We start from the raw sequence: 25,106 nt of genomic DNA on the forward strand, positions 1-25,106 counted from the left end.
GGGATTATAGGTGCCTGCCACCACACCTGGCTAATTTTCCTATTTTTAATAAAGACAGGGTTTCATCATGTTGGCCAGGCTGATCTTGAACTCTTGGCCTCAGGTGATCCACCCGCCTTGGCCTCCCAAAGTGCTGAGATTACAGGCGTGAGTCACCGCACCCAGCCCTGAATCAGCTTTAATAAAGAATGGAAACACATTTTGGAAGAGATTTCATAGGAAAAGTGAAGATAGAACATGTTATCCTAGCCTGATCGTCTAAAAAGTAGGAAGCCACTCGACTCACCGGTCTTCTCTCAGCCTCAAATTAACATTTAGTTGCTCAACAGCACTATAAGGCAGCCCCGCAGGCTACAAAGATGAGACACACATTCAACACCCTTAAGTCACTCATAATCTAATATGGAAGCCAGACATACAATGCAATTACAGTGTGATGTGTTATAACAACAGTAAAGAGAGACCATTATGAGAGTGTACAACAGGGATACAGCAGATACTATTGGCTGTTCACCCAGCTATCTCCTGCTCCTGCCTTGCTAGCAGAAGCAAGGTTTTGTTTGGTGTCTTGTCTTTCTCACAGGGTAAATTCTTGACTTGTCTCTACCAATCACAACAGCAGCATTTTCCTTAACAGTGACCCATTTAGGAAGGGATATTTGATCCAGTTGTGGCAAATAGACAGGAAAGGTGTTGGGCTGGAGGGATTCTGTGGCTACGGGAAGGCTAGATGGCATTTGCACATGACTCTTCAAACTGCTGCCATCAAGAAACCTTGAGAGGAACTAGTTTTAGAACAAGACGACATGCTTCTTGTAAGGACTGGGTCCTTGGTGCTATCTCTGAGCCAATAAATTAACCAACCCTGCAGGAATCCTACTTTCTTTTCAAAGCTATTTTATTTTTTGAGACAGTCTTGCTCTGTTGCCCAGGCTAAAGTGCAGGGGCATGATCTTGGCTCACTGCAACCTCCACCTCCTGGGTTCAAATGATTCTTGTGCCTCACCCTCCTGAGTAGCTGGGATTACAGGTATGTGTCACCATGCCCGGCTATTTTTTTTTTTGTATTTTTGGTAGAGACGGGGTTTTGCCATGTTAGCAGGCTAGTCTCGAACTCCTGGCCTCATGTGATCTGCCTGCCTCGGACTCCCAAAGTGCTGGGATTACAGATGTGAGCCACCGCACCTGGCAATTCTCTTTTTTTAAAATAAGAATTTTTAATTCTTTGTCTTAGCTAGGAGCGAACATAAACCTATCTTGGCTTTTATTATTATTTTTTTTAATTTTTTTGAGACGGAGTTTCACTTTTGTCGCTCAGGCTAGAGTGCAATGGTGCAATCTCAGCTCATTGCAGCGTCCATCTCCCGGGTTCAAGCAATTCTCCCGCCTCAGTCTCCCAAGAAGCTGGGACTACAGGCGTGAGTAATTTTTGTATTTTTAGTAGAGAGGGGGTTTCGCCATGCTGGCCAGGCTGGTCCCAAACTCCCGACCTCGGGTGATCCACCCGCCTTGGCCTCCCAAAGTGCGAGGATTACAGGCATGAGGCACTGCACCCGGCCGTTTTGTTATTTTTTTTTTTTTTCTTTTTGAGACAGAGTCTCGCTCTGTCGCCAGGCTGGAGGGCAGTGGCACAATCTTGGCTCACTGCAACCTCCGCCTCCCGAGTTCAAGTGATTCTCCTGCCTCAGCCTCCCGAGTAGCTGGGACTACAGGTGCCTGCCACCACGCCCAGCTAATTTTTTACATTTTTAGTAGAGATGGGGCTTCACCATGTTGGCCAGGATGGTCTCCATCTCTTGACCTCGTATTCCGCCTGCCTTGGCCTCCCAAAGTGCTGGGATTACAGGCGTGAGCCACTGCGCCTGGCCCATTTTGTGATGTTTTAACTCTTGTTTCCATCTTCCCTTCCCCAGCTCAGCTCTGTGGTAGCCTTGAAAACCCACATCCCAGCGGGGCGTGGTGGCTCACGCCTGTAATCCTAGCACTTTGGGAGGCCAAGGCGGGTGGATCACCTGAGGTTGGGAGTTTGAGACCAGCCTGACCAACATGGAGAAACCCCGTCTCTACTAAAAATACAAAATTAGCCGGGCATGGTGGCGCATGCCTGTAATCCCAGCTACTTGGGAGGCTGAGGCAGAATTGCTTGAACCCGGGAGGCGGAGGTTTGGTGAGCCGAGATTGTGCCATTGCACTCCAGCCTGGGCAACAAGAGCAAAACTCCATCTCAAAAAAAAGAAAAAAGAAAACCAATATCCCCACAATCATGGTGAAAACCAGTAACTTAGCAGTCACCGGAGAGCATAGAAAAGAGGTGGAGCTCCTCCAAAGCCCCATTCCAGAGAACCACCATTATTTGATCTGTGTGGCAGTTGCCTAGAACATTATACTGTCCCAGTGAGAACACCCTTTTCCCCAGACAGGTTTTCAAAAATGATCATTGGCAACTGTTTAACATCACAGTTGCTTTGAGGCAGCAGTATGAGTTGGAGCAAGTAACAAGCTGACCAAAAACCTTTAAAGCTGGAAAATGAAATGTCCATAGGCAGACTTGAAAGGCTCTGACATATTCCCTGGAATCTAGAAGGACATGTGCAAGTATAGAGCTATACACATGCCCAGCAAAGACCTGAAAAGGCCCTAAGCTCTCATCTCTGGCTGATGCTGAGGTTCTGCACAAGCAGGAAGTGAAGGCTAACACAGAACTGCAAACTGCCTGCTTGACTACGGAAAGTGTGCTCCCCCCACCACACACAGAGCTCCTTGGCAAGACTGGGGAACTTATTTGTTCCAGGCATTTAAAGAAATCTCTGTCCAATCGTCCTGTGAAAGTTGATTTTGAGGCCGGGCACAGTGGCTCACGCCTGTAATCCCAACACTTTGGGAGGCCGAGGTGGGCGGATCACGAGGTCAGCAGTTCAAGACCAGCCTGGCCAACATGGTGAAACGCTGTCTCTACTAAAAATACAAAAATTAGCCAGGCATGGTGGTGGGTGCCTGTAATCCTAGCTACTCGGGAGGCTGAGACAGGAGAATTGCTTGAACCTGGGAGGTGGAGGTTGCAGTGAGCTGAGACCACGCCATTGCACTCCAGCCTGGGCAACAGAGCAAGATTTCATCTAAAAAAAAAAAAAGTTGGTTTTGATAATTTTTGTAAGCGTTCTTTTTGCTCTCATAGAAGATTTTCAGATGCCCTTCCTCCACCATCCCCACTGAAGACATCCTACACAGATTGAGACAAGAAACATGAATTTGAGGCCAGGTACAATTGCTCATGACTGTAATCCTAACATTTTGGGAGGCTGAGGTAGGAGGATCACTTGAAGTCAAGAGTTTGAGATCAGCCTGGGCAATATAGTGAGAGCCCATCCATCTCTACCAAAAAAAAAAAAAAAAAATTAGCTGGATGTGGTGGCATACGCCTGTAGTCACAGTTATTCAGGAGGCTGAGGCAGGAGGATTGCTTAAGCCCAGGAATTCAAAGCTGCAGTGAGCTATGATTGTGCCACTGCACTGTAGCCTGGGAGAGAGAGAGAGGAGAGAGAAACATATACTTGATAGAAGAAATGGAAGGGAGGAAGGAAGGAAGGAAGGGAGGGAGGGAAGGAGGGAGGGAGGGGAAGAGGAGAAGGGGGGAAGGGAAGGAGGGAAGGGAGGGAGGGAAGGGAGGGAGGGAAGGGAAGGAAGGGAAGGAAAAGAAAGAAGGGAAGGAAGGGAAAGATGGGAAGGAGGGGAAGGAGGAAGGGAGGGAATGGACTCCCTGATAGAAGAAATAATACTTACAAATATATCAGTGCTCTCCTGCTTATTGAAATTAATTTTTAAAATTAATTATTATTAGCCAGGTGGCACTTGTAAGCCCAGCTACTCTGGATACTGAGGCAGAAGTATCACTTGAACCCAAGAGTTCAAGGTCAGTCTGGGCAATAGAGAGAGACCCCATCTTTTTCCTTTGCTGCAGTGCAGTGGTGCAATCATGGTTCACCACAGCCTTAACCTCCCAGGCTTACGCGATCTTGCCACCTCAGCTTCCCGAGTAGCTGGGACCATAGATATGCGTAACCATGCCCAGCTAATTTTTTGTATTTTTTGTAGAGATGGGGTTTTACTATATTGTCCAGTCTGGTCTTGAATTCCTGGACTCAAGCAATCCGCCCACTTCAGCCTCCGAAAGTGCTGGGACTACCCTGGCTGCATTTTAGTTTAATTGTAATGATTATTCTCTTATTTGAGTTTCAGATATTCACAAGTGGGGTAATGGATCTCCTTTAAGCTGGCTATTCTATTCTTTTAGCATTGTCTGTAGCATTTCTGTAGCATTCATTTTTTTTTTTTTTTCGAGACGGAGTCTTGCTCTGTCGCCCAGGCTGGAGTGCAGTGACATGACCTCGGCTCACTGCAGCCTCTGCTTCCTGGGTTCAAGCAATTCTCCTGCCTCAGCCTCCCAAGTAGCTGGGACTACAGGCACGTGCCACCATGCTTGGCTTGTTTTTTGTATTTGCAGTAGAGATGGGGTTTCACTGTGTTAGCCAGGATGGTCTCAAACTCCTGACCTCGTGATCTGCCTATCTCGGTTACCCAAAGTGTTGGGCTTACAGGCGTTAGCCACCACGCCTGGCCTGTCTGTAGCATTCTTGAAAGCATTCTTGCTTTCTAGCAACAACAGGATATTCTGGATCCAAGTTGATTTATTGTCCTTGCCCCAAGACATGGAATCAGCAACTCTCCAAAGAGCCTGATCCTTTTAATCATAATAGACTAAAATGAGGGACCAAAATCTGGTTGCTAACAATGCAAAGAAGTGTGGGCAGAAGTGCTGCTGTTACTGCATTTGGGCTCCTTCTAATAGCAAAACTGGAAAAGATATTTTTTTAAACAGCCTTACTGAGGTCTAATTGACACAAACTGCACATATATAGGTATACAGTTTGGTAAGTTTTGACGTGCACATCCATGTAGCCATCACTGCTAGGTTTCTATTTTAACACCTTGAGTTTATAATTTATTTTCCCAATTTATTGCTGCATATTATTATTCTATCCTGTTTTTCTTTCATTTTCTTTCTTTTTTTTTTTTTAAGAGACAGGGTCGGCTGGGCACGATGGCTCACGCCTGTAATCCCAGCACTTTGGGAGGCCAAGGCGGACGTATCACGAGGTCAGGAGATTGAGACTATCCTGGCTAACACGGTGAAACCCCGTCTCTACTAAAAATACAAAAAATTAGCCGGGTGTGGTGGCGGGCGCCTGTAGTCCCAGCTACTTGGGAGGCTGAGGCAGGAGAATGTCATGAACCTGGGAGGCGGAGCTTGCAGTGAGCTGAAACCATGCCACTGCACTCTAGCCTGGGCAACAGAGCGAGACTCTGTCTCAAAAAAAAAAAAAAAAAAAAGAGACAGGGTCTTGCTCTGTCACGCAGGCTGGAGGGCAGTGACATGATTATAGCTCACTATAACTTCGAATTCCTGGGTTAAAGGGATCCTCATGCCTCAACCTCACGAGTAGCTTAGGATGACAGGGGTATGCCACCACATCTGGCTAATTTTAAAAAATTTTTTCTTTGTAGAGACAGGGTGCCCAGCCTGGTCCCAAACTCCTGGCCCCAAGTGATCCTCCCACCTCGGCCCTGTAAAACACTGGGATTACAGGCATGAGACTCCATGCCTGGCTGGGGTTATTACCTTAAGTCCTTTTATGTCTTCTAAGTTTAGTTCTTTGCCTCAAGACTTACCCCTTACAGTTTGTACTCTACCCTAGTTCATGTTATCTATAACATCTCTTCCTTCAAAAAATCTCGTAGCTTCTCATCACATACATTTAATAAAATCATGGTTTGGCCACTGTTTACACTTTGGTCTTCTCTTCTATTCTCCCCACATGGACACTGTGAGCCAGCCCTGTGAAACTATTACAGCATTCCCCAAATGTACCATCCTTTGGCCTTTTGCTTTTACCTACTGTTGCTGGTCTTTCAAATTCAGCCTAGAGGCCAGGCACGGTGGCTCACGCTTGTAATCGTAGCACTTTGGGAGGCCGAGGAGAGTGGATCATTTGAGGTCAGGAGTTCAAGACCAGCCTGGCTAACATAGTGAAACCCCATCTCTACTAAAAATACAAAACTTAGCCAGGTGGTAGCGGCATGCACCTGTAATCCCAGGTACTCGGGGGTGCTGAGGCAGGAGAATCGCTTGAGCCTGGGAAGCGGAGGTTGTGGTGAGCTGAGATTGAGCCACTGCACTCAAGTGTGGGTGACAGAGTGAGATCATCTCAAAAAAAAAAACAAAAAACAGCCGAGTGAAGTGGCTTCCTTCTTCAAAAAATCTTGTAGTTTCTCACCTGAACCTGGGAGGCGGAGGTTGCAGTAAGCCCTGTGAAACTATTCAGCATTCCCCAAATATACCAGCACTTTCTTTTTTTTAAATGGAGTCTCGCTGTGTCGCCCAGGCTGGAGTGCAGTGTTCAAGTGATTCTCCTGCCTCAGCATCCCCTAGTAGCTGGGATTACAGGCATGCGCCACCACGCCCAGCCAATTTTTTTGTATTTTTAGTAGAGATGGGGTTTCACCATATTGGCCAGGCTGGTCTCGAACTCCTGACCCTGTGGTCCTCCCGCCTTGGCCTTCCAGACTGCTGGGATCACAGGTGTGAGGCATCGCGCCTCGCCACTTTGCCTTTTTTCTTGGACTGTATTGCAGAATGTGGATTTGGAGTTAGTGGTCCTGAAGCACTTATTTTGCCACCCACAGATTAAGATTTTCCTTCACAGGCTACACTTGAAGGTCTCAACACTTTGAAGTCTCCTCTTATGGGGCATCCAGTCTAACCCTCTGGCTTGCTACTTAGCAACGGGTGTTCTGTGATGGGGTGATTTGGAGGGAAGGAGTCTGCCCCTTTCTGAGCCACTACAGTGAAGCCATTTGATCTGAGCCTAGGTGGGAGAGATATTTTAATAGATAAACATTCTAGCTTTGATTTTTCTGAAGAGAAATATGCCTGTTTTTTTTTTTTTTTTTTTCACAATTCAGGGGTTTTTCTTTGGTGCACTTGTTGACTCTGTATGAATTTGCAATCCAAGGGAAAAGTTGGAGAAAGAACAAAGTTGGCTTTAAAGATCAAGGTAAGGCTGGGAGCGGTGGCTCACACCTGTAATCCCAGCACTTTGGGAGGCATAGGCAGGTGGATCACCTGAGGACAGGAGTTCAAGACAGCCTGGCCAAAATGGTGAAACCTTGTCACTACTAAAAATAACACTTTGGGAGGCTGAGGCAGGAGAATCGCTTGAACTCAGGAGGGAAAAATTAGCCAGGCACGGTGGTGGGCACCTGTAATCCCAGCTACTCAGAAGGCTGAGGCAGGAGAATTGCCTGAACCCAAGAAGCGGAGGTTGCAGTGAGCCAAGATCGCACCACTGCACTCTAGCCTGGGTGACAAAGTGAGACTCCATCTCAAAATAAAATAAAATGTTTAAAGAAATTTAATTTAGTTTATAATTATTGGTAAATGTTAGAAAAAAATTACCTTCAAAATTATTAGTTTTGCTTAATAAATTTAAGCATAAAGTGAAATAATTGAGTGTTCTTTTATCCACACAAATGTCCTTTGAATGTTAAAGAACCAAACCAGGGATCATATAATTGAAAGGTCAGATCTAAGATCTATGTAGGAGGTAGAATGGCTAGGTCAAAGTGGGTGATGATAGAGAAGAGCATCTAAAGTGACTTTCAGGTTTCTGGCTAGGACAACTGGATGGGAAGTCAGTGCCATTTGCCAAGATGGAGAAAGTTTTAGGTATAAGATGAAGAGTTCAGTTTTATACACATTGAGTTCCAGGTACCTATAATATTAAGTGGAAATGTTTAGAAGGTAGATATGAGTCAAGCTCAAAAGAGAGGTCTGGATAGGAATTAGAGGTCTCCGAGGTGGTAGGTGAAGTTATGAATGAGATCAGGAAAGCAAAATGTATAGTGACAAGAGTTGGGAATCACCAGTAGAGCCCTGGGCAGACCTTAAAAACTTGGACGGCCGGGTGCGGGGGCTCACGCCTACAGGCCTCCCAGCGCTTTTGGAGGCCAAGGCAGGTGGATCATTTGAGGTTAGGAGTTCAAGACCAGCCTGGCCAACATGGTGAAACCCTGTCTCTACTAAAAATACAAATATTAGCCGGGTGTGGTGGCACGCGCCTGTAGTCCCAGCTACTCGGGAGGCTGAGGCAGAAGAATTGCTTGAACCGGGGAAGTAAAGGTTGCAGTGAGCCTAGACTGAGCCATTGCAGCACTCCAGCCTGGGCGACAGAGCAAGACTCCATCTCAAGGGAAAAAAAAGAAAAAAAAAAAAAACTTGGCCTGAGTGCACTAGACAAGGATGGAATCAAATCCTCATAGGACCAAGTTTTGTTATACAATACAGGTAAATAACTAGTAAGTCCTAGCTATTTCAACAGCAGGAAATCCTTATTATACAATCATCTTCACTTAAACAATTTTATTTAATAATCCCTTTTCTACCACCCTTTCATTGATCAAAGGTAGAGGGGAATCTCTGGTTATTTTCAATCTATTTTTTCCTTTTAGTGGTAAATCATGGAATATTCCTAGCCATCAGTGACCCTGGAATTAGCCTGCCATCCTACTGAAATAAAAAATGTACCTACATGGCACTGATTCCTGGTCAAGGCATGAAATATACAGATGAATAGTGTTGCTTTTTAACTATGGGTCTTAAAGAATTTTTTATACTTGCTCTTAGATTCCCCACCAGAGGGCTCTGCTGTTGAAGCTGTTTACTTAGCAGGAATATGCCTACGTTATCAACAAAATATTTTTTATTTTTCACAGAGATGAGGTCTTACTGTATTTATTGCTTGGGCTGGTCTCAAACTCCTAAACTCAAGCGATCCTCCTGTCTTGGCCTCCCAGTGTTAGGATTATGGTTGGGAGCCACTGTGCCTGGCTGATGAACAAAATATTTTTAAAAACCCAGTTGAGATTACACTTTGGGCTCTCTTATTCCAAAGTGTTCTGTGCACACATCAGTAGTTCCTGATTCAAGGGAGAGTATGTCCTCTCATGGCCCTTATATAGACAGGAAATAGGAGGTTGGACCTGGCCTCCCCAGACAGGCAGCCTGTGGCTGTGATGACACCCTTACTTCAGTGCTGTTGTGATAGTGTACTGTTTTACTGTAATAAACTGCAGATTTGTGATCACTCTCACTTGGGGTCCTGTGAGTCTTCTTTAGCAAATGAACCCTGTTTAACTTCCACCATTATTGCTGTTAGTATTCCCTCTACAGGAAGCCTAGGTAGAACATGGCGTTGCTTGGTGTGGTGGGAAAAGAAGAGGGTTTGAAATCAGATTAAACTTAATTATAGCTTCTCTCTAGTTGGTTTTAAGACCTCTGATTCTTAGTTTCCTCACCTAAATGAACTGGGTTGTGGCCGGGCACAGTGGCTGACGGCTGTAATCTCAGCAGTTTGGGAGGCCAAGGCAGGCAGATCACCTGAGGTCAGGAGTTTGAGCCCAGCCTAGCCAACATGGTGAAACCCCATCTCTACAAAATATTTTAAAAATTAGCAGGGTGTGGCAGCGCGCACCTGTAATCCCAGCTACTTGGGAGGCTGAGGCAGGAGAATCGCTTGAACCTCGGAGGTGGAGGCTGCAGTGAGCTGAGATCGTGCCACCTCACTCCAGCCTGGGTGAAAGAGCGAGGCTCTGTCTCAAAAAAAAAGAACTGAGTTGGCAATATCTACCTCCCAGGGCCCCTGTAATGATTAAATGGGATAATGCATATATAAGTCTAAAGCCTTAAGCATGTCAAATGCACTTCATGAAGCTAAGTAATAACACAAGTGAATATAAGTTTTTCTGGAAATAATGCAAATAGAAAAGGAGAAAAAGAGGCCGGGTGCAGTGGATCACCCCTGTAATCCCAGCACTTTGGGAGGCCGAGATGGGCGGATCATCTGAGGTCAAGAGTTCGAGACCAGAGTGACCAACATGGTAAAACCCCATCTCTATTAAAAATACAAAATTAGCTGGGCGTGGTGGCGCACGCCTGTAATTCTAGCAACTCTGGAGGCTGAGGCAGGAGAATCGCTTGAACGCGGGAGGCGGAGGTTGCAGTGAGCCAAGATCACACCACTGTACTCCAGCCTGGGCAACAAGAGTGAAACTCCATCTCAAAAAAAAAAAAAAAGAAAAGGAGAAAAAGAAACTTCAAAGACTAGGTTTTCACAAACAAATAGACAATATTAGAAATGCAATGACGAAGGAAAAATGGTGAAGAGGAATTCTCAAAAATAAGTACCTGGGGATGGGCTGTCTGGCCAGAAACAGAACTTCTCATGGGCAGTACACAAGGCTTTCTTCAGCTCAGCACATCGTTGCTTATCTGAAATCCACATAAACAGCAACACCTTAAAAAACACTATATAGATTCAGAATCCAATGAATGGCCTCTAAGAGTAGAGATTTAACTAAAAATAAGAGAATTTTAAAATGTGAAAATATTAGCAAGTACATAATCTTAATATTTTCCACAAAACAGGTTCTAAATTGAGATCCTAAGATCAACAAAGGAGATACCATGTATCTTATTTTTATTTTTTATTTTTTTGAGACAGAGTCTTGCTCTGTCGCCCAGACTTAAGTGCAGTGGTGCAATCTCGGCTCATTGCAACCTCCATCTCCCAGGCTCAAGCGATGCTCCTGCCTCAGCCACCTGAGTAGTGTTTTGTATTTTTAGTAGAAATGGGGTTTCACCATGTTGGTCAGGCTGGTCTCAAACTCCCAACCTCATGTGATCCACCCACTTCAGCCTCCTCAAGTGCTGGGATTACAGGCGTGAGCAACTGCACCCGGCCCCCATGTATCTTATAAAGCAGAGCATTCCAAAGTGTGAGCCTTCATAAAAGTCCTTTGTCACTCTTTGTCTAGAAGTATAAATTTTGGAATAATAAAGTAAACATGCTGCTGTTACCTAGATTACATTAAGTCAAGTCCATGCTGCAGTAGCTAGCTTAGTTAAAAAAAAAAAAAAAAAAATGCCGGGCACAGTGGCTCACGCCTGTAATACCAGCACTTTGGGAGACCGAGGTGGGTGGATCACGAGGTCAGGAGATCAAGACCATCCTGGCTAACATGGTGAAATCCCATCTCTACTAAAAATACAAAAAATTAGCCAGGCATGGTAGCAGGCGCCTGTAGTCCCAGCTACTTGGGAGGCTCAGGCAGGAGAATGGTATGAACCCGGGAGGCGGAACTTGCAGTGAGCCGAGATCGCACCACTGCACCCCAGCCTGGGCGACAGAGCCAGACTCTGTCTCAAAAAAAAAAAAAAAAAAAAAAAAAAGACTGGCCAGGCACTATGGCTTACCCCTGTAATCCCTGCACTTTAGGATGCCAAGGTGGGCAGATCACTTGAGCTCAGGAGTTCAAGACTAGCCCGGGCAACATGGTAAAACCCCATGTCTACAAAAAAAACAAAAATCAGCCAGGTGTAGTGACACTGCGCCTGTAGTCCCAGCTACTTGGGAGGCTGAGGAAGGATCGCTTGAGCCCAGGAGGTTAAGGCTGCAGTGAGTTGTAATTGCACTATTACATTTCGCTCAGCCTGGGCAACAAGCAAGACCCCATCTCAAAAAAAAAAAAAGATTAAAAAAAAAAAGATTGAAGTACACATTTTTTGATCCAACTAAAATGACCTTTTTTTTCCCCCCAGAAAACCCGGATAGTATATATTTGAGTGAGGAGAAAAATGTAATTTGCACCTTATACTTACATCTGTCAAAGTCAAAAGCTGGTTGTAAACTGGCACAGAGAAAAGCTTGACAGCTAGAGCACTTGAGCATATCACATTCCACTGTGACCCAGCCATATTTTGCACAGACGAGTGGAGACAGCTCGGGGGGCTTACCTGCCCATTTCAAAGAGTATCCATGTTAAGAAAAACAACACCGCAAATATATATATGTATGTGTGTGTGTGTGTGTGTATATATACATACACTGTTTTTTTTTTTTTTTTTTAGAAAAGTTCTCACTCTGTCACCCAGGCTGGAGTGCAGTGGCATGACCTAAGCTCACTACAACCTCACCCTCTCAGGTTCAAGCAATTCTCCCACCTCAGCCTCCCAAGTAGCTGGGACCACAGGTGCACACCACCACACCCAGCTAATTTTTGTATTTTTTGGTAGAGATGGGGTTTCACCATGTTGCTCAGGCTGGTCTTGAACTCCTGACCTCAGATGATCTGCCCACCTTGGCCTCCCAAAGGGCTGGAATCACAGGTGAACACTGCAAGTATATTAAAATGAATAAGTCATAAATTACAACCTTAACTCATTCTTTTTTTTTTTTTGAGACAGAGTCTTGCTCTGTCACCCTGGCTGGAGTGCAAGGGCACAGTCTCAGCTCGGTTTCTACAACCTCCGCTTCCCAGGTTCAGGTGATTCTCCTGCCTCAGCCTCCCAAGTAGCTGGGATTACAGGCATCTGCCACTGCGCTCAGCTAATTTTTGTATTTTTAGTAGAGACGGGGTTTCATCATCTTGGCCAGGTTGGTCCTGAACTTGTGACCTCGTGATTCACCCACCTCGGCCTCCCAAAGTACTGCAATTACAGGCGTGAGCCACTGTGCCTGGCCCAATTCATTCTTAATGTATATAGGAATAAACATTAAGGAGAAAGGCAATGAGAAAAGTGGTAAAAACTATTTTTAATGCACAGGCCCATACTTCACAGAATGATGAAGGTCATTTAAGTAATAAGTGGAGGGGAAAAGTTATTAACTTATTCTTGAAGAAGCACTATGTATTTTATGTGTTTAAAATGTTTATTGGCCAAGCACAGTGGCACATGCTTGTAATCTCAGCACATTGGGAGGCTGAAGCGGGAGGATCACTTGAGCTCAGGAGTTGAAGATCAGCCTGGGCAACACGGCGACACCTCATCTCTACTGAAAATCAAAAAATTAGCGGGATGTGGTGGTGCACGCCTGTAGTCTCAGCTAATTGAGAGGCTGAGGGAGGAGGATGGCTTGAGCCCAGGAGATCAAGGCCACAGTAAGATACGATCACACCACTGCCCTCTAGCCTGGGCAACAGAATGAGACCCTGTCCCAAAAAAAAAAAAGTTTATTATTGGTTGTCTGGTGGAATATAGCATCCATTAATTTTCACTGAATCTGAAATACTAGGAACTTAAAGGCACCAGTGAAAGTACTGGGATATGCCTAAACAATAAGAGATGGTCAAAGTCAAACACACAGAAATATTTTCTGCCGTTCGCCTATGCTCTCCTACTGTACCCCATCCATTTTTACTTCCCAAAGAATAAAGGCAATAAAATTATCCCTCCAAAATTTGATTGCTAGTATCAATGGGGATGTGCGAGAATGTTTTACATAGCTAAAAGCATCTGTAAGTATGTATTTGGAAAGGTATCCTAAAACATTTATTACTCCTTAATATTAAATGCTCAGTTTTTTTGTTTGTTTTGTTTTGTTTTTTGAGATGGAGTCTTGCTCTGTCGCCCAGGCTGGAATGCAATGGCACGATCTCAGTTCACTGCAACCTCTGCCTCCTAAGTTCAACTGATTCTCCTGCCTCAGCCTCCCGAGTAGCTGGGATTACAGGCGTGTGCCACCATGCCCCACTAATTTTTGTAATTTTGATAGAGAAGGGTTTTTGCCATGTTGGCCAGGCTGGTCTCGAATGCCTGACCTTGAATGCCTGAGGCCCTCCTCGGCCTTCCACAGTGCTGGGATTACAGGTGTGAGCCACCTCGCCCAGCCTCAGTTTTTAATAATCTACCCGGGCCAGGTGCGGTGGCCCCAGCACTTTGGGAGGCTGAGACGGGCGGATCACTTGAGGTCAGGAGTTTGAGACCAGCCTGGCCAACATGGTGAAACCCCATCTCTACTAAAAATACAAAAATCAGCTGGGTGTGGTAGTATGTACATGTAATCCCAGCTATTGGGGAGGCTGAGGCAGGAGACTCGCTTGAACTTGGGAGGCGGAGGTTGCAGTGAGCTGAGATGGTACCACTGCACTCCAGCCTGGGCAACACAGCAAAATTCTATCTCAAAAGAAAAATTCTACCTGAAGAGCTCTTATTTTACAAAGCACAGTAAAAAAAGGATAAAATATGAAAGAAGATGCAGGAAAGTTATACATTTTTATAAAGGGATATAGGAATTTGAAAAACATTCCAACATCAGCAAAGGAAGAATGAAGACTGGAAAACAAAATTTAGATACAAATATTAAAGGAGCCATGATTATCTAGAATAAAAGCAATGGTTAAATAAATAATCATCATATCCAAAATGGTGATCAATTTATAGCCAATGAACAAAAAGGAAATGGATCTAAATATTGTATCAAAACCAAGATTTAATGCAAGAAATAATGGTAGAAGGATGGTTAAAATACCTTCCCTTTCCTGAGCAATTCGGTCTTAAAGCCATTAGGCAGTGAACAAGAAAGATGTCTGAGCCAGGAGGCTGTGAAGAGGCAGCTCAGCCCAGGGTGTCAGAACCAAAGTGGTGTGTAACAGGCACTCACTTGCAGGCAGCCAAGTGTGGAGTGCTAGGACCTAAATGGGGTGACGAGAGATTCATGCAAGAAAGGATGGCAGCATGGCAGAAATGGGAGATTAAGCACATATAGGGGATTGATCAAAGTAGTAAATATATTAAGGATAACAAATTATGTTTCACAGTGTTGAATATGGGAGGGAAAAATAGGGAAAAGGAAAAAACTAGAATGAATTCTGTGATGTACAATTGCAACTGGAGATGTCAGCAGGAACTCATCGTTTTTTAAAATATAGAGATAAATGGATGTAAATTTAGATGTGTGTATACATGTGAATGTGTGTGTGTGTGTGTACATAAACATATATATTCTCTAGCTTTTTCCTCTGAGAGGCCCTGAGAACAGTGGCATCCCACTAGCTATGAGTTCTCCCTGCACCCAGATCTTGGCATTCATTCATGCATTTGTATAGAGACAGGATCTTGCTATGTTGCCCAGGCTGGTCTCTCCTGGGCTCAGGCAATTCTCCTGCCTGGGCCTCCCAAAGTGCTGGGATTACAGGTGTGCCACCATGCCCAGTTCAGATCTTAGCTTTTAAATAACATTCTCCACTGAAAAACAGCCAAGGATCCTTGTAGAATTGGCTGATTCCAGGGATGGGGCAAGAAAAATACAAAATAAGCCGAGAACAACTTGTTCCTGAAAGCAATAAAGGGGTCATGGGTTATGGGACATGTCAAAAGGCCACAGAAGCCAACCTGAGGGGGATGTCATTGACTAAATAAGGAACAACTGGAGTATCAAAATATGTAATGATAGTAATGAATTATAACCCATTGAATAACAAAGAAAATCTTGAGTCCATGTTACTACAAATAAATCAATTACATAAAGTTTGATAAGGAATGGGATATTTACAAAGTTTCAAAGAACCTCCCCATAAAGTACTTTTCATTTACAAAGGAGGAAAGAGTTATTTTACAACAGAAATGCCAGATACTCCCTTAATCAAATAATCAAAGTGATCATCACCATAAAGGGATAAATAGAAATCATGTGTCACCTGACAGGATGCAATGAGAATGCAGCATTGCTTCACGACACTCCTGCATAACCTGAATCTAATCACAAAGAAACATCAAACAAATGTCATTGACATACACTCTACAACATAACTGTTCTGCAATCTTCCAAAGTATCAAGATCATGAAATTCAAGAAAAAACTGAGGAAATGTTCCAGATTAAAGGAGAATAAAGCAACATGACAACTAAATGTACTGTGTGATTCTCAACTGGATACTTCAACTATAAAGAATGTTATTAGTACAACTGATGAAAAAACTGGGATCTGAGGATTAGAGGGTAGTAACTTATTAATGTCAATTTTCTAATTTTGATGGTTGCATTCTGGTTATGTAGGACAAAGTCCTTGTTTGTAGGAAATATTTGGGAGTAGTAAGACATCACTTTGGTGGCTTACTTTCAAACAGCTCAGGGAAAAAAGGTTCTTTGTAATCTCTGCAACCTTTCTGTATAAGTCTGTAATTTAAAAATGTTTAAGCATCACTGTAAAAAATTACCATCTAAGTCTTTCTGTCCTTGCACACAGGGAATAAAGTAGTGAAAAGCAGAGGACTTGCTGTGGTACCACATTTCTTCCGCCTTCAGTCTCTGCTCCTTTCACAGAGCTACCCATCGGTACCATGTTGGCCATGTTGGAGTAGAGTATCCTCAGCTTCACAACCTCTATGGTCTATAGGAGCCAAAATGACAGCCCAGAGAAGAATGTGCCATTTTCAGTGGAAAACAAGTGGCAATTACTAATTATGATGACTTGTACTTTGTATCTGATTTGCTGCACTTTTCTTTATAAGACATCAACTGGGCCAGGTGCAGTGGCTCACGCCTGTAATCCCAGCACTTTAGGAGGCTGAGGCGGGTGGATCACCTGACTTCAGGAGTTTGAGACCAGCCTGGCCAACATGGTGAAACTAAAAATACAAAAACTAGCCAGGCGTGGTGGTGGGAGCCTGTAATCCCAGGTACTTGGGAGGCTGAGGCAGGAGAATCGCTTGAACCTGGGTGACAGAGGTTGCAGTAAGCCAAGATCACACCAGTGCACTCCAGCCTGGGTGGCAGAGCAAGACTCCATCTCAAAAAAAAAAAAAAAAAAAAAAGACACCAACTTCTTAAGATGGATGTTTGAGATCATAGTCTCTTTGACACTATGCAGCCATAAAAGGAATGAGATCATGTCCTTTGCAGGGACGTGGATGAAGCTGGAAGCCATTATCCTCAGCAAACTAACACAGGAACAGAAAACCAAACACATGTTCTCACTTATAAGTGGGAGCTGAATGATAAGAACACATGGACACATGGGAAGAATGACATACACTGGGGCCTGTTGGCGGTGGGAGTCGGGGGAGGGAAAGCATCAGGGGGAATAGCTAACAGATGCTGGGCTTAATACCTAGGCGATGGATTGATCTGTGCAGTAAACCACCATGGCACACGTTTACCTATGTAACAAACCCGCACATCCTACACATGTACCCCGGAACTGAAGATAAAAGTTGAAGAAAAAAAGGCCCGGCATGGTGGCTCATGCCTGTAATCTTGGCACTTTGGGAGGCTGAGGCAGGAGGATTGCCTGAGCTCAAAAGTTTGAGACCAGCCTGAGCAACACAGTGAAACCCCATCTCTACTAAAATACAAAAAATTAGCCAGGCATGGTGGTGGGTGCCTGTAATCTCAGCTACTCGGGAGGCTGAGGCAGGAGAATTGCTTAAACCCAGGAGGTGGAGGTTACAGTGAGCCAAGATGGCGCCACTGTACTCCAGCCTAAACGACAGAATGAGACTCCGTCTCAAAAAAAAAAGTTGAAGGGAAAAAAGGAAACAAAACAATGGATCAAATTATTGAACTCAGGCATATAGCACACTAAGTATGTTTCTAAATAAACTTAGGACATAACGTTTAATGTCTCTTCTTGAAACATGCAATGTGATAGCTGGTATGTGCTTACTTTTTCATTTGGGTAATATTCCAGTGTAAGTTTTTTTTTGAGACGGAGTCTTCTCTGCCACCCAGGCTGCAGTGCAGTGGCATGGCCTCGGCTCACTGCAACCTTCACCTCCCAGGCTCAAGCAATTCTCCTGCCTCAGCCTCCTGAGTAGCTGGGATTACAGGTGCATGCCACCACACCTGGCTAATTGTGTATTTTTTTTTTTCTTTTTGAGATGGAGTCTCACTCCTGTCGCCCAGGCTGGAGTGCAGTGGCATGATCTCGGCTCACTGCAACCTCCGCCTCCCAGGTTCAAGTGATCCTCCTGCCTCAGCCTCCTGAGTAGCTGGGACTACAAGCATGTGCCACCATGCTTGGCTAATTTTTGTATTTTTAGTAGAGACGGGGTTTCACCATGTTGGCCAGGCTGGTCTCAAACTCTTGACCTCGTAATCCACTTGCCTCAGCAACCCAAAGTGCTCGGATTACAGGCGTAAGCCACCACGCCCGGCCTAATTTTGTATTTTTAGTACAGGCAGGGTTTCACCATATTGGCCAGGTTGCTCTCAAACTCCTGACCTCAGGTGATCCGCCCACCTTGGCCTCCCAAAGTGCTAGGATTACAGGCGTAAGCCACCACGCCTAGCCGGTATTAGTTTCTTGATCAAAAAAAGGTGTGTGATTTGGCTTATTTTATGGTCTTAAATTCTGAGATTTTGTTAATTTTTGATTCCTAGGTCAAGACCTTGTTAATAGTTTGTAAGACAGAAATTCAGGGCCAGGTTTGGCGGCTCAGGCCTGTACTCCCAACCCTCTGGGAGGCTGTGGCAGCATAATTGCTTGAGGCCAGGAGTTCAAGACCAGCCTGGGCAACACAGCAAGACTCTGTCTACGCACGCATGCACGCACGCACACAAACACACGCTGGGGTGGGGGTGCAAACTTGCAGGAAAAAAAGCAGCTGGAGCTACTAAAGACTTCTCTCAAAGCAAGGTGATATGAACAGCTTTTAAGGTGGCTCCAATGATCCCTGCCTTCTTATATTCATGCCCTTGTGTTATCTGTTCCTCCTGAGTATGGGCTGGCCTAGTGACTTGCTTCTAATGCATAAAATATGACAAAAATGATGAGATGTTACTTTTGAGATTAGATTACAAAATGAGGCTGGCTTGTATCTTGTTCTCTCGCTTGCTCACTCTGATGGAAGCCAGCTGCCAAGTTGTGAACTTTCCTTTAGAGAGGTCCACGTAGCAAGGAACCAAGTGGGGAGGGACATCTCTGGCCAAAGGCCAGTATAGAACTGAAGCCCTCTGTCCAACAGACACAAGTAAATGAATCCTGTCAACAATGTGCCAATGACTGAGTTTGGAAGTGGACCCTTTCCTAGTTTTTTTTTTTTTTTTTTGAGACGGAGTCTTGCTCTGCCGCCAAGGCTGGAATGCAGTGGCGCGATCTCGACTCACTGCAAACTCTGCCTCCTAGGTTCAAGCTATTCTCCTGCCTCAGACTCCTGAGTAGCTGGAATTACAGGTGAGCACCACCACACCTGGCTAATTTTGTTTTGTTTTGTTTTCTTTTCTTTTTTTTTTCTTTTGAGACAATTTTCCTAGTTGAGCCTTGAAATGACAGTGCCCTGACCAACCTTAATTGCAGCCTGTGAGAGACCCTCAGCCAGAGGACTCAGCTAAGCCATGCCTGGACTCCTGATCCACAGAAATTATGAAATAAAAACTGTTTGTTGTTTTAAGATCACTAAGTTTTAGGGCAATTTGTTATGCAGCAATAGGTAGCTAATACACAAAGGAAAATCTAGAAAGAGACATTATAGTAGTACAGTCTCTAATAATCTAAAAAACATTAGATGATAATCCTGGATCTGCCATTTGCTAACAGGTTCTTCTTGGGCAAGTCATATAACCTGCCCCAAACTGTTTCCTCTTCTATAAAACAAGTATAATAATAATGCTTATTTTCATAGGTTTAAAGTTAAGATCGAATGTGATAATATATGCAAAAACATACTATATACAAGTATTAGTTATTATTTCTTCTTTTCTCAGGCTCTTAGTTTTTTCTTCTATAAAAAGAAAAGGTTAGATAACCTCAACTGTCCCTCTGAGTGATAATATATTAGGATGCTGACTTTCCTATATAATTTCTTACCAAGGTTTGATTCTTAAGTTTAAAACATCACAGTAAGTGGTGTAATACCTTGGAGGAATTCTAGAAGCAGGCAGAAAGTGCAATTCACATGAACTAAAAAAGGATATAGAAAATGTTTCCACTCTGCTAAAGAAGGCTTCTTTGCTTGTAGATTCCAATGAAGGTTGTTCCGCTTGGGGTGATCCATTAACTGACTGGGATGTGGCAGACGTGTCCTGCCTAATATAAAGTGGCAAAACTGTTGGTAAACCTTTCACAGTACCCTCTGCTTAAATGTTATCTAGCTTCTCTACACATCATATCATAAATCACACCAACGCTGGATTTTAAGCTTCCTAAAAATCATTTTACTCATGTCATTCCTCAGTTTATTATTTTCAATGGTTTTATAATACTTACTAAATAAAATCCAAATTCTTTAGTCTGGCATTCAAAACTCTTTATAGTTTACCCATATCTAAACTTCAATCAATTTCTACCTCTACAGGGCTCCACTAATCCTAGCAAACTATTCTCCTCACTCACTCAGTGTTCCCCACAAGTATTTTGCATAACTTTAGTAAACAGAAAATAAGACTCAAGACTTCAAGTATGCATTATACAATTTGAATCTCTTCAGAAGTTCGACTCTTTTTTTTTTTTTTTTTTTTGAGATGGAGTCTCGCTCTGTTGCCCAGGCTGGAGTGCAATGGTGCGATCTCGGCTCACCGCAACCTCCACCTCCCAGGTTCAAGCAATTCTCCTGCCTCGGCCTCCCCAGTAGCTGGGATTACAGGCGCATACCACCAGGCGTGGGCCCGGCTAATTTTTTGTATCTTTAGGACAGACGGGGTTTCACCATGTTGGTCAGGCTGGTCTGTAGCTCCTGACTTCGTGATCGGCCCACCTCTGCCTCCCAAAGTGCTGGGACTACAGGCGTGAGCCACCACGCCTGGCAGAAATTCGACTCTTAACAGCAGAAAAAACAATTTTGATATTTCTACCTGGAGGGACCTTTGATACCCACTCCTTCCAAAAAAAAAAGAACCAATTAGAAAATTCGAATCAAAGTAAAGATCTTCGGGAGATTTCATGAAAAAAAAAATCAGGGAGAAAAAAACTCAGCAAAGCAATTCTCTCATTTTCAGTGGAAGGCATTTCAACAGTGCCTGGGGAACTGCTGAAAGACAAGCATTTATTTATTTATTTAGAGACGGAGTCTCGCTCTGTCACCCAGGCTGGAGTGCAGTGACGCGATCTCGGCTCACTGCAACCTCCACCTCCCAGGTTCAAGCAATTCTCCTGTCTCAGCCTCCCGAGTAGCTGGGACTATAGGCGCGGCCCACCACGCCTGGCTAATTTTTTGTGTTTTTAGTAGAGATGGGGTTTCACCGTGTTAGCCAGGATGGTCTTGATCTCCTGACCTCGTGATCTGCCCGCTTCAGCCTCCTCAAAGTGCTGGGATTATAGGCGTGAGCCACCGCGCCCGGCGACAGGCATTATTTTAATAAAAATAGGATTACATCAACGATTATAGATCAAAAGAAATAAACTTATTCTAAGACTCTCAGAGATTCATAGAGAGCCTCAAGGGGGTGTGGTTCTTGGGGAAAAAAAATTCACAGCATCCATAAACTTGGATGTGTAAAAATGACATTTATTTCTCTCTAAATGACAAGATTTAGCATTTTCTTCGATTATGAATGAAGGTAAAAACACCATAGTTGTATTAGCAGTACCTGCTAATTTGTCACCAATGGAAATAATGTTCCCACATTATGGTGGTTGCATGTTTTCAAATACCTTTGTGCTCATCACTACTTCAAAATTATGGTTGACAACACATACTACTAGATATTATGGACTCTTTAATAAAAAGCATGTTACTGCGTAACTTTTTCCTTTTACCATCTTGATAACTACATTCCAATCTAACTGGTTTCCTTTATAATCCTATGTAATTTACTTTAAGCATTTAAAAATATTCTGAGAGTTAATAAGCTTCTCCAGAGGGCCAAAGGGGTCCACGGCACAAAAAAAGGTTAAGAATTCCCAATTAAGAATTAGGTGAACTCATTCAGTTAACGGTCCTTTCCTTCCAAAAATAATGTCCGATGACAAAATTTCGGCTGCGGTTGGGAATCTGGTACACCCCGAGGGGAAGATCAAAGCCGATCAAACATAGTAACCAGAGTATCTTTCAGATTCTAAGAAGAAGCCATCCCCACTGCCCGAGTCGCCGACCGAGGGGAACCCCCCCCCAACCCGCCACCCCTTCCCCAAGCCTTCTCCAATCTTCCAACGCCAGACCCAGGGTTAACTCGTGAACTCACGCGTCCACGCCTCCCTCTTCCGGGGCAATCCCCTCATCTATCAGCTGCCGGATTTTCTGGGGGGTCCCTTCTGGGGAGCGAACTACTGCACCCCAATTCTTTTCAACCCCTACGGCAAACGCTTGTCCCTCACAGGGCGCCGCCATCTTGGTCCGCTGCCGAGTTGCTTCCCCGAGAGTTTGAAGGCTCCGGAACTTCCGTCCTGAGAGGTTAATATCCGCCTCTTGAGGCAGCCTGGCTGGGAAAGTCTAACGGCGGGGCCCACGCCTTTTCTCATCGTTTTAGAACCTTAGAGCGAGTTTAAGGAGGGCTGTACTGTTTAGGACAATCTTGATTAATCGTTTCCTTTATCAACTAGCATATTTAAGTTGATAAGAGATTTTTAGAACGCTGTCAGTCCAAATTCAGCAGGGATGAGGGGCTCAACTTAATTTTCAAGTAATATTAACTCATACGGCCGGGCGCGGTGGCTCAGGCCTGTAATCCCAGCGGTTTGGGAGGCCGAGGCGGGCGGATCGCCTGAGGTCAGGAGTTCGAGACCAGCCTGGCCAACATGGTGAACCCCTGTCTCTACCAAAAATACAAAAATTAGCTGGACTTGCTGGCGGGCGCCTGTAATCCCAGCTACTAGGGAGGCTGAGGTAGGAGAATCGCTTGAACCCGGGAGGCGGAGGTTGCAGTGAGCCGAGATGGCACCACTGCACTCCAGCCTGGGCGACAAGGGCAAAACTCCGTCTCAAAAACAATAAAAATAAAAATAAATTAACTCATACGACCCTCCTAAGTTGCATCTTTCTACAAGCGAGGAAATGGTGACCCTCACTTGAGAGCAAATAATTTAGAATCCTTGTTGGAAACCGTGTTATGGATGGATTTAGAAGTCTGTGGCATGGCCGGGCGCGGTGGCTCACGCCTGTAATCCCAGCACTTTGGGAGGCCGAGACTGGCGGATCACAAGGTCAGGAGTTCGAGACCAGCCTGGCCAAGATGGTGAAACTCCGTCTCTACTAAAAATAAAAAATTAGCCGGGTGTGGTGGCAGGCGCCTGTAGTCCCAGCTACTCGGGAGGCTGAGGCAGGAGAATTCCTTGAACCTGGGAGGCAGAGGTTGCAGTGAGCCGAGATCGTGCCACTGCACTCTAGCCTGGGTGACAGAGCAAGACTCCATCTCAAAAAAAAAAAAAAAAAAAGAAGCTTTGAAATTATCCAGGAAAACATGTGGAGGAATAGATGAAAAAAGATTGCAAAATTTTAAACTATCAGACTTGGATGATAGAATTGTGGGGTTCATTATATTATTCTTTCTGCTATTAAGTATATTTGACAATATCATAATAAAAAAGCAAAATAAGCTAAAAAATACATGTTCTTGAATACCCTTTGAATTTCCTCGAACCTCTCTTGCTTAATAGTACTTACTTGACAAAACCTCATTCACAGTTGAAGTAAGTTCTCTATTATTGCTTCTGTACCCATACAACTAACTATGGCTAAAGAGAAATGGCAAACTTGTCTCTTTATATTCTTGACTTCAAGTGGGACCTTAATTCTGCCCAGTAATTATACTACCTTTATCTAGTCCACTTCTCAGCCCACTTTTCATAGATGACTTATTTTTATTTTTTATTTTTTTAATTTATTTTTTATTTTTATTTTGATTTTTTTGCAGACGGAGTCTCCATCTGCTGCCCAGGCTGGAGTGCAGTGGCACAATCTCAGCTCATTGCAACCTCTGCCTCCTGGGTTCAAGCAATTCTCCTTCCTCAGCCTCCTGAGTAGCTAGGATTACAGGCACATGCCACCATGCCTGGCTAATTTGTCATATTTTTAGTAGAGACGGGGTTTCACCATGTTGGCCAGGCTGGTCTCAAACTCCTGACCTCAGGTGATCCGCCCACCTTGGCCTCCCAAAGTGCTGGGATTACAGGCGTGAGCCACAATGCCCGGCCACCTGGCTAATTTTTATATTTTTAGTAGAGACAGGGTTTCACCACATTCACCAGGCTGGTCTCAAACTCCTGACCTCAAGTGATCTGCCCACCTCGTCCTCCCAAAGTGTTAGGATAACAGGTGTGAGCCACTGCACCCGCCTTCATAGATGACTATTATATACCTCTCTCCTCAAACACCTTCAATACTTCCACTTATCCATCCTCCCTTTCTGCTAATGACACACTCCTAGGAAAATATTGACTATACAGTTAGCCATGGCAACGACCAGCAATCGGAGCCAGTTTGAAGTTCAATTGACCCATGATTACTCATCACAGTGAACGTGCTTTTGTAAACCCAACGAATGACAACTCCTTGATTCAGCCAATCACAAAGACTCACTTCAATAAGCACTCTTCTGAGTGCCAACCACTCAACAATAGTTTCACCCAAGTTATCACTTCTGCAAATGATGCCAACACACACCTTTGAAAGTTTGCCAATCTCTGAACTCCCCACTTTCTCAAAGTCTGATAGAAGATTAGTAGTCTGTTCTGCTTGAAGACTGTGCCTCACCCGCATGGCTCTTACTGTTTATAGTAAGCAAGAAATTTGGCTTTGTGGGTTTTTTTTTTTTTTTTTTTTTTTGAGATGGAACCTTGCTCTGTCACCCAGGCTGGAGTGCGGTGGCGCATCTCAGCTCACTGTAAGGTCCGCCTCCCGGGTTCACCCCATTCTCCTGCCTCAGCCTCCTGAGTAGCTGGGACTACAGGCACCCGCCACCACGCATGGCTAATTTTTTGTATTTTTTTTTAGTAGAGACGGGGTTTCACCATGTTAGCCAGGATGGTCTCGATCTCCTGACCTCGTGATCTGCCCGCCTCGGCCTCCTAAAGTGTTGGGATTACAGGCATGAGCCACCGCACCCAGCCGGCTTTGTGTTTTTATTTCGCATAATGAATGGTGTTCTCATCATCCTCTAACCATACTTTACCTTCCCTCCTGTTACTATTGATCAGTGGCTCTCAAATGAGTGTGACATTGCCTGTCACAGGACACTTGGCAATGTCAGGAGACATTTTTGGTTGGAGTGGTGGTAGACGCCAGGAATGTTGCTAAGCATTTTACAACATCCAGAAGAGCCTCGCCACAACAAAAAATTAT

General features: G+C 44.4%; 1 protein-coding gene across 4 annotated transcripts in view; it reads right to left on the reverse strand.

The window, feature by feature from the left end:
* Window positions 1-22,175, reverse strand: part of ZC3HC1 (zinc finger C3HC-type containing 1) — a 34,166-nt gene extending 11,991 nt beyond the window's left edge. The window contains exons 1-4 of one of the 4 annotated variants that reach the window (XM_063725599.1): window positions 22,012-22,175; window positions 12,252-12,287; window positions 11,774-11,908; window positions 10,301-10,384 (exon numbers count right to left, since the gene is read on the reverse strand). In XM_063725599.1, coding sequence (XP_063581669.1) covers window positions 10,301-10,384; window positions 11,774-11,908; window positions 12,252-12,287; window positions 22,012-22,048 — 292 coding nt within the window. In that variant the 5' untranslated portion in view covers window positions 22,049-22,175. 4 annotated transcript variants of the gene reach the window in all.
* Window positions 22,176-25,106: the final 2,931 nt, after the last annotated feature.

This window comes from Pongo abelii, chromosome 6 (assembly GCF_028885655.2).
Source record: "Pongo abelii isolate AG06213 chromosome 6, NHGRI_mPonAbe1-v2.0_pri, whole genome shotgun sequence".
Lineage (NCBI taxonomy): Eukaryota > Metazoa > Chordata > Mammalia > Primates > Hominidae > Pongo > Pongo abelii.